Source organism: Castanea sativa, chromosome 4 (genome assembly GCF_040712315.1).
Source record: "Castanea sativa cultivar Marrone di Chiusa Pesio chromosome 4, ASM4071231v1".
NCBI classification, from domain to species: domain Eukaryota; kingdom Viridiplantae; phylum Streptophyta; class Magnoliopsida; order Fagales; family Fagaceae; genus Castanea; species Castanea sativa.
The window spans coordinates 40,334,483-40,351,083 of NC_134016.1; the positions used below are offsets into that span (position 1 = coordinate 40,334,483).

The 16,601-nt window shown below is 33.1% G+C and overlaps 1 protein-coding gene across 1 annotated transcript; it reads left to right on the forward strand.

Moving 5' to 3' along the window:
- The first annotated feature begins 528 nt into the window (after positions 1–528).
- On the forward strand, positions 529–2,337 carry LOC142631689 (uncharacterized). Its single transcript, XM_075805935.1, has 3 exons — positions 529–806; positions 898–964; positions 1,149–2,337. Exons 1-3 carry the CDS (start codon positions 732–734, stop codon positions 2,060–2,062), a joined length of 1,056 nt encoding a protein of 351 aa, XP_075662050.1. The 5' UTR covers positions 529–731; the 3' UTR covers positions 2,063–2,337.
- Positions 2,338–16,601: the final 14,264 nt, after the last annotated feature.

Below are 16,601 nucleotides of genomic sequence, written 5' to 3' on the forward strand. Positions count from 1 at the left end.
GATCAAAATTTTCTTTTTTGGAAAGATGGTTTCAGTTTATGATGTCTACTCTTGATGATATCAGATCAATACACCAATAAGTTTTTGGTGTAAGTGGAGATTGAATTCTAAATCTCTTATTCATCCATCAAAATTTCCATTAGTTGAATTAACTAAATACAATCAAATTGAATGGCTATGATGAGATTGAAACCTTCCTATGCAGTTATTACACCCAAATAAAATCTTAGATAATAATCCAAAAAGAAAAAAAAAAAACTGTGTAATTAATGCCACTCCCCCAGCTAGAAAATCTCGGATAATATTTTAGTTGACAATGCTTTTACGTGGTACTCAAGTTTTAAAATAAAAAAGAAACTTTAAAACGGTGTCGTTTTGACAGATAATCTTCACCAGACCCCCAATATTACCCCTCAATTGTCACCTTAAATATGCGTGCTCTGTATTTGGTATCCCCGCAAATTAATTTAAAACCCAGGGGCATTTACGTAACTGGAGTATTATATATATGAAACACGGCCTTGTTTTATCAGACTTTGTGAATAGTCAAGAGGCGAAGCAGAGGAGTTTCCGTTATTCATTCATCAAAATATTTCTCTCTCTCTCTCTCTCTCTCTCTCTCTAACAAAAAAAAATAAAACTCTCTCTCTTTCTCTCTCATCGGAAAATTTAGGGTTTTTGAAAATCTCTCTCTGTGTTTTTGTCGAATCCCGAATCTGAGTGTGTCAGCCATGGTTTCAGACTCGATCACCAGAGCTTCGATGTCTTCGGGTCCGAACGTGAGGGATTTGGGCAAGAAGAAGAGGGTGAGAATTGCAATTTCTCCTTTTTTGATTTCGTTGATTTTGGAAAAATTTGGAAAATTTGATTTCGTTTTTGGAATTTGGGGATTTTCAGGCTAACAGGTCTGCCAAATTGAAGCAGTGCAAGCTTGACGCTCGTCGTGAACAATGGCTATCTCAAGGTACGCTTACGATCTCTTATTCTTTGTATTTGTATTCTATAGCTATTTATGTAATTAGAATCACACATGCATGTATATGAAAACGAGAACAAAAAACAAAAAACAAAAACAAAATTTTATTTAAAAAAAAAATTTTATTTGGTAATTTTAATTGATTTGGAAATGATGGGTGGGGTTGGGTTAGGTACGGCGAAAAACAAAGGGTGTAAGGAGGAACAAAACGACGGGGTTCAGTCACGTAAAGGGGTGAACGGTTCGTTGAAGAATTTAGAGATGAGTTCTAGAGGTGAAGAAATGGAAGGGTCGATGTTGATTCATCAATACAGCGATTTGGAGTCGCCGGGGAACAGTCCAACCAGTGTGGCTAGTAGTGTCTTGGGGGGTAGTACTGATTCGGGTACGAATTTCACTGGGACTAGCAGTGGTAGCAGTAGAAGTAGTAGTAGTAGCAGTGGTGGGTATTGCTCTGGGAATATTACAGAAGATGAAGAAGGAGGTGAAGGAGGAGGAGATGATGGGTGTTTGGATGATTGGGAAGCTGTGGCGGATGCTTTAGTGGCTGAAAACAAAAACCCGTGTTCAGAATCTTCTCTGGAGCGTGAATCTGTTGCTGAATTGGTTTCTCCTAGGGAAGCGAATGATGGGGTGGGATTAGGAGGTGGTGATTTGAAGCTCGAGTGTCCAAAAATGGTTCTGAGGGGGGCTTGTGGGAACAGCCAAGCGTGGAGGCCAGATGATGCTTTTAGGCCTCGGAGTTTACCCAATTTGTCTAAGCAGCAAAGCATGCCTAATCCAGATCGGCATTATGGTGGAGGAGCAGGAGGGGTTGCGTGGGGTTGTAACAAAGTGGTGTCTACGCCAACTTCGTGTCCTATATGCTATGAGGATTTGGATTTCACGGACTCGAGCTTTTTGCCTTGCTTGTGCGGGTTCCGGCTCTGCCTTTTCTGCCACAAGAGGATTCTTGAGGAGGATGGCCGCTGTCCTGGATGCAGGAAGCCGTATGAGACTGACCCTGTTGAGGCAGAGACAAGTGTTCATGGGGGCAGCCTGACTTTCATGTTGGCTCGTTCTTGTAGCATGATCGCAAGGTCTTAGGCGTGTCTCTGTTGTGGTCAATTTGAGATGTTTGCTGGGTCTCTTTTTGCATGTCTTGTGTGTGTTCTGTTTAGTTGAGACCTTTTCTTTTCCAAAGGTAGATGTTGTCATAGGGTTTTGAGCACCCAGGAATTAAGCTGCTTCTCGTATGAGTTTGGCTCTTATGTGTATGGTGCATTTGTTGATGTAGAGGACTAATTTTGGTATGTGAATACATATGGTGGTATAGAAATTCAATACATAAAAGATGATTACAACATGATTGTTCTCTTTTCTGCATATGCTTTCCTATGATTCCTTAACCGTGTGGACTTTCCATGTGTTATTCCATTATTTTGATCAATATTTCATTTTAATTTCTTTGCGTTTGTTGTCCGAGCAATTTGTCATGTTGTAGGTGCCCTCTCTGTATATCAACTTGTGCTACATGGTAACAACACTTATTGCTTTCTGAGGACATGCTTGACTAATGCAAGAAAGAGTTTATAGAAGAGGTTTTGGTTTTACTTTCCTAGATTAATTCTTATGGTTATAATCTATGAAGTACGGGTGCGTTTCCGGATTTGGGTGCGGGTGCGGCAATTAAAAAATTATTAAAATTTTTTATTTATATTTTCTATATATTTTTACTATTAAAATATTCTTAAAAAAAAAACACATTAACTAATCCAGCGACACCATTGGACAACCGAACCTTTTGCAGGGCCCACTATATTATAGTTTACATAGCACCATTATATTAAATTTTTAATATTTGGATCTAATTATATTTAATCAAAATAAAACAAAATGGTACAAAATGTAATTATACTCAACTGTCAACTGCCCCTAAAAACAGCCAATTAATTGAAACTTGGTTGTTTCACTATTCACTTTAAGTTTCATTACATTTCCTTATTGTTTCTCTTATTTCCTTATCATTTCCTCAGTTTTCTTCTTTTCTCAGCAACCAAACGAGGTCGACAAGCAAGTCAATCATGATCATCTCTAAAAAATGAGGTTCCTGTATGATCGCCAATCATTGATCGGCTGTTTTGGCATGATTCAAGGCCGATTTCGGCCTTTTTAGGCTGTTTCGGTCGCCGGCCAGTACGCTCCAATCTGGCCGATACGACTCGATTTTTTTCTAATCGGCGTGAATTGGAGCAGAGTCAGTGCGATTCCTAAAAAAAATATAAAAAAAACTCGGACGCGGCACCAACGCGGGCAGTGGTGTTGGTGGCTGCACCCTGCCTCGGGCTGTGTCGGATGCCGGTGCGGCACCCTCCCAGCCGCGTTGGTGCTTCATAGGTTATAATTGTAAATAATTTAGCTCAACCCTTCAGACTTTGTGGGATATCACCTATATATGGATACTATACAGTTCTCGAACTTAGTTTCTTCGTACTTGCATTGCTGTTTGAGGTTTTGGAATAGAGTCATGTCTAATTATGACTTATCAAAAAGGGAATCACTTAAATATGGACTCTTGCTCTCTTTATCTATCTTATCATTTGATATGATAAGTCATGCTAGTAGTGTAGTCAGTTATTTAAGAATCCTGTGAGAGGAACTTTGGCTGACATTATTTCAAAGTTGTAGGTTTGAGTGGTTTTCGTTTCTCAAGATTAATATCTTTTTGAGTAATATTAATTTAAAATTTAAAATTTCTACTTTGCTTGTACTTTTGGTTTACCTGTCCTCCCCTGAATTCAAGGTACTTGTAGTTTTGATACTCAGTCGATTGGAGTTCAATTCCCTCTTCTTTCGCACTTTGCTTTACATAACCATATTATGGTCTGGATTGATCTATGAGCAATTTTACCAGGCAAACATTATTAAGGGATTAAGGCAAGTGTAACATCTTGTGTTTGAACAAAGTAGAGATGGCCGTCATATCCTCATCTCCCCCTATAGATGGGAACAGCTTTTTTGATTATATGTTATCTGCCCCCATCTGAAGAAAATCTTTGTTATGATCACCCATATATTTATTTGTTTATTCATTTAAATGACTGACTAAATTTTAGCTCTGTATTTTTGTGGTTGTAATTTCCTTGGTGTCCATGGTATATGGTGAGTTGATGGAGCATCAGAAGGCTGGTAATGCAGTCGCTGCAAAAACTTTTTGGGTACTGCAGCGTTTATGCTTGTATTGTAAGAGGTATGTGTTTATATGTCTCTTTCAGTTTATGATATTTTTTGGAGCAATATACAGAACTTTGATCATCTTGGTGAAAGGAAAAAGGCATAAGCTTTGATGGAAGTCTACTGTTCACATTTTCATTACAAATTCTTTACTATCTAATATTTATATGATGTCCTTGATATTTTTTTAGATAACAAATTTTTTTCTATGCTACTGTTGATTTGTTATTGGGGTTTTGGATAATCATTTATTTGCTGTTGTCTTAGCTGTGAGGGGAAATATAGTGAATAAGTTGTACTTGGTGTTCTTTATGTTTCGTTTGCATTTGTGTGTGAGTGTGTTGGTGGGGGGGCAAGCAGATGGAGCAAATTTAGCAGTTAAAAATTTATATGTTAACATCTTGTGCCTACTTGTCCATATTTAAGGGGCTTCCACAAGAAGGTTTGTTCTTGAGGTGATTAGTCATGGCACATATAGCACATAGCTGTCTGAATGCATGCTAAATAAAAGATCCCAACATAGCCTGTCTGTAACGTTATCTGTTTAGCACATGCTGTTTTGCAGTCTCAGGTCAGGTGTTCCATTCATGGGAATCAAGAATCTGACAAGGGGAAAAGTTTTATGATTATCTTCTTCCATTTAGACTGATTTTTTTTTTTTTTTTGGCATTGAAATATATCACCAATGACTTTTAAGACATTTATGTTGGAGACTGGAGCTAGACAAGTTTCCCGCTGTTATATAATCAGTTTTTTCTACAGTTGGACTGTTCTGTGATTTGCAATTCCACATGCTTCTTAGTTAGTTCTGCCATGAGGATGCCTTTGATAATGAATTCATTGCGGTGTGGCTTCTACTTTGTAGTCTGATTTGTAATGCTGGTACATCTGACAAATTGGTCCACACAAAGTGCCACTCAATAGGTGGATAAATGTCCTTCGGAAAAGTTCTTGTTCTGTACTGGTATTCTGTTTCTCCTTAGTTCTTTCGTCTACTGTGTATTTAGGGTGATTGGGGTATGCCAGAATTTCGTGGGAGCTCATTGTTCGTTTCCAACCAAAAAACAAGAATTTCACGCTTGGCATGTTCGAAAAATCTTGGTTATTTTTTGTAGAAAATTGCTTGAAGTAATTTTACCTTGATTTTAAAAACTGGACTGGCTGGTTCAACTAGTTTAACCAAGAACTGGACAGTAATCCGGTCCAGTTAAACCAGTTTTAAGCAGTTATTCATAAAGACTTCTGCTGTTATATTTTTGAAAAAAAAAGAAAATTAAAGAGAGATTTTGGGCCCATTTGTTTTGTATTTTTTGAAAATACGTTTAAGTAAAAAAGTGTAAAAATATGTGTAATATTGTTTAAAAACTGAAAATTATTGTTTAAGTGCATGTGCCAAATACTCTCATTTGTTTTAGATTTAAGAAGAAAGGAGATTTTTATTTTGAAGTGGTGAAGCCTAAAACGCCACAATGACCCCAAAAAGGCAACAATATCAAATTTACCATCTTCGTGCTGAGGAAGAAGCTCAAAGATGAAGCAGATTTCACAATTTTTTACAATGATATGATCTGTGCTTCAGTTGAGGCCTTTTCTTGCTGCTCTTGTCAGCTTCAGTATGCTTCAGTTGTGGTATACTGGTATGAACTATGAAACATTTGAATGTTTAAAATTGGTATATATACTATTATTTAAGAGGTTTCTCTTGTTTGGATTGGATTTTTTTTTGTTCCAAAATACACCTATACTTCTAAGTTTAAGTAGTGATAAAACTAAAAGATAGTCCGATAAAAATATATCTTTAACTTGCATTAAAATATTGTTTATAAAATAGGATCACTCTTTCACTAACCCACTTCTTCAAAACAACTATACGTTTATTGTTTTAAAAAAGAAAAAAGAAAAATAAGTTAAACACTTCATATTTATCCAAAAACAAATCTAAATAAAAAAAAATAATAAAGGACAATCTGGATTTTTTTATACTAAAATACCTTTACATTCTTATGTTTGAGTAAAGACAAAACTAAAGGATAATCCGGTAAAAATACAATCTTAACTTTTACTAAAACATTGCCTAAAAAATAAGGTTACTTTTCTATTGATTTCTAAATTTATTTACCTATTTATAAATGAGATTTTCAAAATAAAAATTATATATATAATAAAAAAAAAAACCTTATTTCACATGCAAAGTGAGTGTGACGAGGTTAGTTTGAAGAAGTAACTGAAATGCAAATGTCGAAATAGAGGGATAGAAAGAAGTGGGGGTAGGATGAGATATTTAATGGTTGCCACGTTTCAGTTTTCTATTGGTTCTTGGCTTTTTAAAAAAAATTTCCATTCAATGTGTGTGTTCCGTGTGGTGCCACGGTGTTGGCATGCAAGGTAGTAAATTTTTTTTTTCCCATTAGTCATGACTCATGAAGTCATCGGTCATGGCTCATGAGTGATCATGACATTTCTTTTTCTTAAAGAAAAAAATAGTATCATCTCATTTCATTAATATAAAAACACGAAAATGAGCATAAATTTATATATATTTATGAATTAAATGACCAAATAATTATATATTAACTAAATATTAATATATTATATATAACTAATTAATTCATATACTAAATAATAAATATGTCATTGGTTATATTTTAGTATTTTATTTTGTAAATATAAGATTTAAAAGCTTGCTTAAATCATTTTTAAAAAAATTATATATTTTTAACTAAACATATTTACTACTATTAGCTTATTAGTTGTATAAAAAGACTTATTATTTATTTTTATAATTTAATTAAATTATTTATGTTGTCACCAGTCAGACCATTAGTTCGACTTCAGTTAGACCACAAAATAATAATTAGTTCATTTTTCAGTTTTTTATCCGTTATGGTTTTTAAAACCATGAATTTTACTTTTAGGGGAGCTATGAATTATGAATTTATGAGAGGATAGTTGTTCTCCTTTTATTAAGGGTGGAGGTGTGATAACCGAAATTGGGGTTAAGCAGGGTGGATTTTTGTTTCATGCATGTTATATATGACCAAAGAACAACTTCTATCCTTTTGGAAATAATGACATCATATTCGTATATTTTTATTTTGCAATCATATTATGTTTTTATCGGACTGAATTAATTTATGTTCAATTATAGGCTTTATTAAAAAAAAAAAATTCTTAATATGGCATATAATTTGGCCGATCACATTAGAGAGGGGTGCTTGAAGTTTGTTACCATTCTCAATTTCTTCTTTTACTTTTTGGTCCACGAAATTTTCAATAGGTAGGAATCACAAGAACACAAAAGTATGGTCCACGAAATTTTCATAGAATCTAAGAAACATGTGGCACTTTTCAATAGGCAGGAATCACAAGAGTGTAGGGAATTAACATGAAATTCTCAAACATGTGAGAAACAAAAAATAGAGAAAACACAAGCCAAAGAGGAAAAAAAAATCACATGCACAAAATGGTATTTACGTAGTTCGGCAATTTGCCTATGTTTACGGAGTTGCAGGGATTTCACTATTATCAGGGAAAAAATATACAAAGTGCGGTTACAGTTTTTCACACTCTCGAAAATAACAACAACCAAAACCCTAATCACCAAAACAACATTTTTTCTATATCTTGTGCACAAGTTTTACAATGAGCTGCAAAACGAGCCAAAATTTTTTCCCGAAACACTTCCACGACCCCTTGTCCACCTAACCAGCCCATCGTTTTCTAGAGAAGCAACCCACCCGCTGGAAATTTGTCCCTTCAGTTGTGTAACAAGGCGTCCACACGATTACAAGTCTGCTCCCGTCGAGCCTCTTCAACGGCATTAGCCTATTGGCCCAAGCCTCTATTCCATGGACTAAGCCTTGAAAAATCTTCCATTAAAAACCATGCAACATTATTCGAGTCGGGTAAAGTCTTCAACCAGATCAAACACAACTAAGCTCCACAAAGAACACCAAAGTATTACTGATCAATCAATAGTGATGCCACTCTGAGGTTGGATGATGGTTCTGCAGATCAATCCCGTCTCTGTTGGATGCAACTCTACTCTACTCCCTTCTATTCCCTCCTCAATCCAAATGGCCCCTTAATGTGCACAAAGTAATAATGATTACAAGGATGAGTGTAGAGCATACACAAAAATTAATTTATGTGGTTTTTTCCCTCATTTTTTTGAAACAAAAAATATAGTAAACAACCACACAAATTCTTGATTTAAACAGAAACGAACTACCGAACCAAGCTATCTTTAATGCAAGATTTCAACTGATGCTCCTCTTTAGGGAATGTTTTCCACCACTTCATAAAGGTGGAGTTTTAACAACACATTTCTAACCAACTATTTGTCCTTGATCCATTCTGTGCTTGCTCTTCTAGTTGCAAAACCTTTTCTTGACTTGTTCAGACCATCCTGTGCTGCATGTTTCAATGCGCAGCTCCTCTACCTTGGCACAAAAGCATGATTCTTCACAAGATTCAGCAGGAATCCTCTTAGCATGCTTAAGCCATTTTTGCGTAAACCTGTAAACGTTTTGACCTGCCCCTCTTCAAATAAGCTCATGTCTTTGTTCTTCAACTTCAAGTATTGATTGTAGTTGGCAATATCTAGGGGCTCAACAATTTCCAATCATAGTTTTTTTTTTTAATTTTTTTTTTATTTATATATATAGTACGTGCAAAAGAAAGTTTGAGCCCATTGAATGAAACCTACTTATTTGACATAAATGGTCAAATACTTAACTCTATCATATTTGTAAGCAACCAATGATTTTTAATTAGCTCAACTGGTAAAGTCTTTTGAGTTATTTGTTCTTAGAATACCGCTGATCAAAACAAATTATTAATTAATGGTTGTTTTTGGTTAGTTATACATGAAATTATGTATAGTTTTTTAAGCAATTAAAAAAGCTTATGTAATCCATGGAATTGGGTTATGAAAAAAAAATACCTCTTAGATTATATAACAATTTCAAATGCAAAGGTTTAATCTAGGATTAACATAATTGCAATATCTTTTGAATAGAACTTTGTGTTTAAAATTATTGTTCTTTTTTTTTTAAAAAATTTCCATCTTGCAAAATTGCTAAAATTAGTATATTTTTAAGAGGCATCTCTAATTTCTCAACATATTATGCATTTATGCAAAATTTTCTTGCTCACGCGTGCGTACGTACGTACATACATACATACATACATACATACATACATACATATATATATATATATATATATATAGAGAGAGAGAGAGAGAGAGAGAGAGAGAGAGAATACAAACAATTAAAAAATATACAACTAGTTACAACAATTTCTATAAGTAAGAGCTTACTCTAGTGTGTAAATTATTTTAGAAATAGATATCAGAGATCTGAGATTGCTTGTTTTGTTTTTTTTTGTTTTTTTTTTGTGGTGTTTTGGAGGCTAAAATTATAGTTACAGAGTTTTACAACTTCGAATACAAGTGAGTTGGGAGTTGGACTTGGTGTGTACAATTCGGTGTAAAGTGAGTTGGGACTTGGTTTTGGCGTGAACAATTCGGTTACTATAAATAAATTTATGTAGTATCAACAATTTATCAATGCACTTCTCCCTTTTAGAAAAAACAAAAATTATTGGTACTATAAATAATTTGATCGGTTCATTTTATTTTTATTTTTTAAAAAGATAATCCTAAGTAAAATTAAATATAAAAAAATCCCCTCTTTGAACGGAAAAAAAAGAACGATAGTTTTAGCTTTTACGTATAACTTTTTTTTTTTTTTCACTTATTTAAAGTATAAATATATTTTAACACACTTTCAGCAAAAATGTAATGTTCGTTTGGAATAACTTATTTAACTTTTTACTGAAAATTTTTTATTAAAAGTGTGCTAAAATGTACTTGTATTTTAAAAAGTGAGAAAAAGTACTAAAAGATGTGAGATTTTAAAAAACTATATATAAAAGCTATAAAAAAAAAAAAAGGCTAAAAGTAAACTTTTTTTTTCCCCCTTTTTTAAGTTGGTGTGTTTGATGGTTGCAGAACCTAATGATTTTAACTCCTATGTAAGTATGTAACATAATTTTCTCTTATGTATTTACTTTTGTTTCTAATATTTTTTTTCTTTAATATTTTGTGTCTTTTTTCATCTTTTTACTTTCATTGTTTGTGTGTTTATGTAATATTTAATGGGAAAATTACAAATATCTCTCTTAAGGTTTGAGGAAATAACACTCCCCTAACTTGAAGGGAAAAAACATTTTCCCTCTTGATATTCATCTGATTAAACTCTGTTAAATTAAAGTTAAAGTTAAAAATATGGTATCTTAATTTGCCCGGGTTAAATAGTGAATAGCAATAGCGTGGCAATTCTTTAACAATTGGATCTTCAAAGAGCTTCAGTGAAAGATTTAGACAGTTGTACAGGTCAATGCAACTTAAAGTTTTGAAGGATATTGCTAATGGCCCTGTAATTTGGAATATGAAAATACAATGTATCCTATTAATCACTCAACTCCATCATCATAACATTGCATCATCAATTTGTAAGAATCCCATTATTTATTCTGAATAATAAACTTCCTTGAGTCAGTTTTTGAACTATTACATCGATTTTGAAAAATAAACTTCTTTTTGGGAGGGAGGTGGGGAGGCATCGACATGATTGGCTAGCCAAATAATTAAATTTTTATAATTTATTCTAAGAAAACTTTGGGGATCTTGTTAAAATCCACTCTTGAATGGTGTATTACTTCAGTCAGTTATTACTTATTATTGCTAACATCGCTTCTCCATTTATATGTACTATTTATAGATCGTGTTAAAATAAGCCAATCATATACCTAGCATGAAATGATGCAACAGTTTCTCTCACATGTTTTTGACATAATATTAAATACTATGAGAATTAGAGCAAAATGTCAGCAAAGTTATGTTGATGATCATCTTGTTCTTAGCTGACATCAATTACACCAATTTTGACAAAAGATACAGAATTCGCTGATGGTGAATAGAAACCAAGAGACTTGAGGTGTAGTTTCTGATAGCAAGCGATGGTATCCATCAGCAATAGCAGGCAAGTATTATTCACAATTCTAGATCAGATTCTCTTGTAATTGACTTTATTTGATTGCTAGAAAACACAAGAATCAGATAACCAAAATAACCACAAAAGCTCTTAACAGAAGGTCTGAGCAGTCAAGTGAAGCAAGTCGTAAGTGAGCAACAGCTTTGGATCTTGACCAATCAAATAAGCCAATGTCTAATTTCTAAAGAAGTTTTTTATTTGGTTTATCTTGGTTGATACAATAAATTTATAACATAAGAAACTTGAAATTTCAATGCAAATATTGTAACTTCTGTATATAAAGTGAATAACTTTAAAAATAGTGTCTTAAGTCCATTAATATTAGATATACAACATACCAATAATGGGTAATGCCTTGCTTGACAAGTTGACATAAGTTTCAGAAAACCTCTCCCTTATATCACTTGGAATATGAGCGAGTTACTTGATGAGACAATTATAGAACATACTAGGCCAAAGGATTTTAGGCTTTAGAAGTGAAAAATCAGCAATATAAAAAAGAAGTACGTTTGAAATTAATTGAGTTTTTACACTTTATAAACTATGGCTTTTAAAATGTAATTTTCTCTTTGTGAACTGAAACAAATTCCAAGCCCAGACTATGAGGGAGTTACACTTATGATGCCTAGGCTGGTTCGGTCATGAGATGCATATTCTTCTGTGAAAGGTTGGTTGCCTAGTTCTATTCAAGTTTTCCACAATCATGCAAGATTTAATTCTTCCTCTATTTTTTCTTTAAATCAAATTGTTTGTTTGAATGTGTATCATCCAAAGACATTGCTAGAACCTTTGAATATGACAAATTCCTTATGCTTTATCTAACAGTCACACTTGCAAAGTTTCCAGAGACTAGCAAGCACATCACAACATAGGTAACACTTTGTTGAGGACAAATTTTTCACACCACATGGCTTCATTTCATTGACGACCCCTACCGCATCAACATTATCATGGATTTTGGGAAAAACCTCTTTTAAAGCCAAAAAGAGCCCATATTTACACAAAAAGGCATCAAAGCCCATGGTTCAAGCTCATAGCACATCATCTCATTTTTGGCACATGATCCAAGCTCTTGAGTCTCATTGGGGGAATTTTGGGAGTCGTGGTTTGGAGGGCCAAGAAGTATGTTCAATAAAGCTACAGTAGTTCAAAATTGATAAAGGAAAGCATGTTGCTTAGCATGTCTTCCCCAATTCCCTGAACTTTGACGGGCCAGTGTGCAAATAGATAATATTTGGTAAGCCTCTCATATCACATAATACTCAAAATGATAAAACTCTCCATGTTCTTTACATAAAAAATTAATGTCTATCATATAATATAAGTTTAAAAATATAATTATAGTATTTCATATAAATTATATTATTATCATCTAAATCAATTCCAAGCACATGGCTAAATATATATTAATATCTCATATCTAGTATTAAATGCTCTCCTTATTCTCCAAGATTTGGTGAAAATACAAATAGATCATAATTACATCTCTAAAACTTCATCAAATATCAACCAACTAGCCTATTACTTACCAAAATTATATATGGATTAAACATATAATTTTTCCAAAAGAGGAAACTTAGCCAAAAATACCAATAACAGCTCCGGCAAAAGCTGAAACAGCTCTAACAGAAGCTGCAACAGCTCTAGCACATTTTGCAGTAGCTCTAGTTGTAATACCAGAAATAAAAAGATCCTATAAAGATTATCTTACCATCTTTAGCCAAACCATGAATTTAATGCCAAACATGTCATTCAAATGACATTATCGAATTGTGACAGCAACATGAAAGTCTCAAACTTTCTTCTTTTGGCTAAAAAACAAAAAAGCCACTTACCTTGTCAAAGATTTTTCCTTATTTGCTAAATTTCCCTTCAACTGGTTCTAATCTAATGACATGCTTGACTCTATATAAAGATGACCAAGCCACACACTATAGGATACCATCCATTTTTCCCTCACCCTATATTCTGAAACTTCATTCATTTGGCTGCCACATACACATTTTCACACTTCCTCATCTCTCTTACAAAATCCCTCTTCATAGATAATAACACAACACACATATTGCAACACCATTACCCATTACCCGTCTTTCCCACACTCCATTATCTGAAATATCATCATTTTACTGCTCATAAACACATCTCCATCTCTTTCTCTATTTCCCTTGCAATACCTCACTTCTTAGAAAGCAACATAACCAATGTCATAACACAAAAAACAACTCTAGCAGTAGCTTTTACTACATTTAACCTCCATATTATCTATCTCGTACTTCCAAATATTTTACAAATACATTCCTTACAAACTACCCATACATACTTCCCACATATATGTTTTTAATTTATCTTACAAACATCATATCTCACAAAACATATATAAATATATATATATATATATATATTTATATATATTTCTTACTATCTCCATACATCTTAAGAGATGCCAAACACTCTTTTAAGGACATATTACAAAAGTCATTCTCATGAAATACATATGAACATCAATACTTAGGCTTTTCTCTTAAAAGACACAAAGACTTCATATTAAAATCATTTTCATTGGACACATACATTTCTAATAGATTTCCTATGGAAGGAAATATCACTCATACTTGACTGAAAACTAAAAGAGCATTACATGGAGAAAGTCATTTTAGTGCATGATGAAAAGGGATAAACTTAACCAACCTATGCACACGGTTGGACATATTCTCTCTCCCTTCAGTTGCACCCATTTTTCCCCTTCAATCATGAAGTCACCATGGAAGGACTCATAATATCATATTGTACCGCCAGACTCATTTTATTATGCTGCTGAAATATTCTAAGCCCACTGTTGTTCTACCGCTAGAGCCACAAACTATAAAGATAAGTCATTATATTTTACCTTCAAACTTATGTTATTAAGTATATTTTATTCATTATCATTATACCGCTCAACTAATGTCATTATACTGCTGGAATGTTATTAACTCATTAACACTATAAGGCTAGAGCCACAAACTATGAAGCTCACTAGCGTTATACGGCTGGAGTCATAAATCCCATAAAGAACAAAGTGATGCTATACAACTGGAGTCAGAAACATAAAAGATAAGTTAATGTTTTCTCTATATTTGAAATTACATTATTAAGTATATGTTAACTCATTATCATTTTACCATTATCTCACCATTTAATAAACATGGTCTCACTAATACTTCATTAATGAATATACATATTAATAAATTGATCTACTACTGCTGGATGTATATTATTTGGACTTAAATTACCGATGGACATATATTATTTGGACATATACCACCAATGGACATCTATTTTTTGGACATAAACCATTACTGAACATACATTATTTGGACATGGACCATTGCTGGACATACTTTATTATGTTGAACATGAACCATGAATCGCAACTGGATATGGACTATTGGACTCATCCCATTATTGGACATTTGATACCTAATCAAGTATTTTCTAATGTTGGACATCACTTAATATACATAATAATGACGTATCAACTTACCATTTAATCAAAGTTATCATGCTAAACATATTATTTATATATTTCAACCATTATCATGATTCTAAGATTTTGGGCTTTATCTATTTTATAGGCTTAAAAATACACCAGAAGCTATTGGTCTATGCGGCCCAATGTCGAGTTCCGGGTTGAACTTCCTAAAACAAATCTGGGCTTAGCAAAGTCACACCTTCAGTGGAAGACATGTGGCTATGTGCAAAAACCGCCCCCGACACACTTCATTCAAATTTTATGGAAAGCATAATCAGGGAAAAGGAATATAATTGGTTATCTACTAAGAATAATCGCAGTTCAACCATAGAAGATAATTTCACAATCAATATCAATGGCACAAGGATAAGACTATCTTGTAATTCATCAGCGAAATACCCACAAAAAATGACCATGTGCCAAGCTTAAAATATACGTGACAATGTCTTCCTAACAAACTCTATTTCTATCAGTTGAGTACTTTCTCCTTAACAACCCCACATGCAATTACGTCAATAACTAGATTGAGCTTTTTCTTACCAGCTTTTGGGTGAAGTGCATCACATCCTCTGTATATTCTTCCGAAACCTTTGTCTCCCCATTATTCACCCCAGCTATTTTAATCCACCAAAAATTTTTCTTTGTTATTGAAGTAATTCCAAAGCCTGCAATTGCCACTACATGTGCAATAAAATCTTCATCTTTAGCAGTAGCTTTATAGATAGAATTTTCATCATGATTGTATTTTTCTAAGTCTACAAATATTTGAATTGTTGCACATAGGCAAAATCCATCACTTAACATCTTCAACATTAATTCCTCATTCTCTACATTAATCACTGTGTAGTCTTGGAGATATGCCACTGTCATCCCCTAAAAGATTAGAATTAACACATTATGGAATAAAATATCATTTTTTATTGTTATTTACATATATGTTCATTACAAAGAAAGAAGAAAAAAAAAAACTTATAGGATTAAGAAAGACTTTTGCAAAATCCTCAGATTTGCACTCAGATCCTTTTGCTACTCCATATACCATCATCCAGTGAAATACTTCAAGAATTGGCACCTCATAGTCCCCCTTCCAAGTGTGTGCATCACTTATTGGTACAAGGATCGTAAGATTCTACTTTTCGATTACAAAAAAAATACTATAAAATACCTATAATTATAATTCACAATATATATTAAAGAAACTTTGAAAAAAAAAATGTAATTTGGATACAAATTAGCGAAATTACTACAAGAAAAAAGCCTTATTGCAACCAAAGTTTTTCTTGCAATTAACTTCAAATTGTTGCAATAAACCTCTATTGCAACGAAAAAAATTATGTTGCCCACTATTGCGATAAAGTTTGTGGCAATAGACTATTGCAACAAAAATTTCATTGCAATAGAGTTTTTTTGCAATAAATTATTATAATTATAATAATAATAATTATTATTATTATCATCATCATTAAAAATACTTTATTGCAACAAAAAATTTTTGTTGCTACAATTCGTTGTAACAAAACTTTTGTTGCGATAGGTTACCGTAACCGTATAGTTAATCATTATAAACAACATTATCATCATTATTAGCAGCCATATGACTGGCATCATTCATTAACTATTCATCAAAATCTCTTAATATTGCATTTGGGGGAGGGGGTTGTTGCAATAAAATTCAAATTGTTGCAATAAACCTCTATTGCAAAGAAAAAAATTCCGTTGCCCACTATTGCGATAAAGTTTGTGACAATAGACTATTGCAACAAAAATTTCTTTGCAATAGAGTTTTATTGCAATAAGATATTTTTATTATTATTAAAAATATTTTATTGCAACAAAA

Excerpts from the sequence above, each read along its gene's own strand:
- LOC142631689 (XM_075805935.1), top strand. The coding sequence starts at position 732 with ATGGTTTCAGACTCGATCACCAGAGCTTCGATGTCTTCGGGTCCGAAC. Across the intron at positions 807-897 it reads ATTTGGGCAAGAAGAAGAGG|GCTAACAGGTCTGCCAAATT; the intron begins GTGAGAATTGCA and ends GGGGATTTTCAG. Across the intron at positions 965-1,148 it reads TGAACAATGGCTATCTCAAG|GTACGGCGAAAAACAAAGGG; the intron begins GTACGCTTACGA and ends GGGTTGGGTTAG.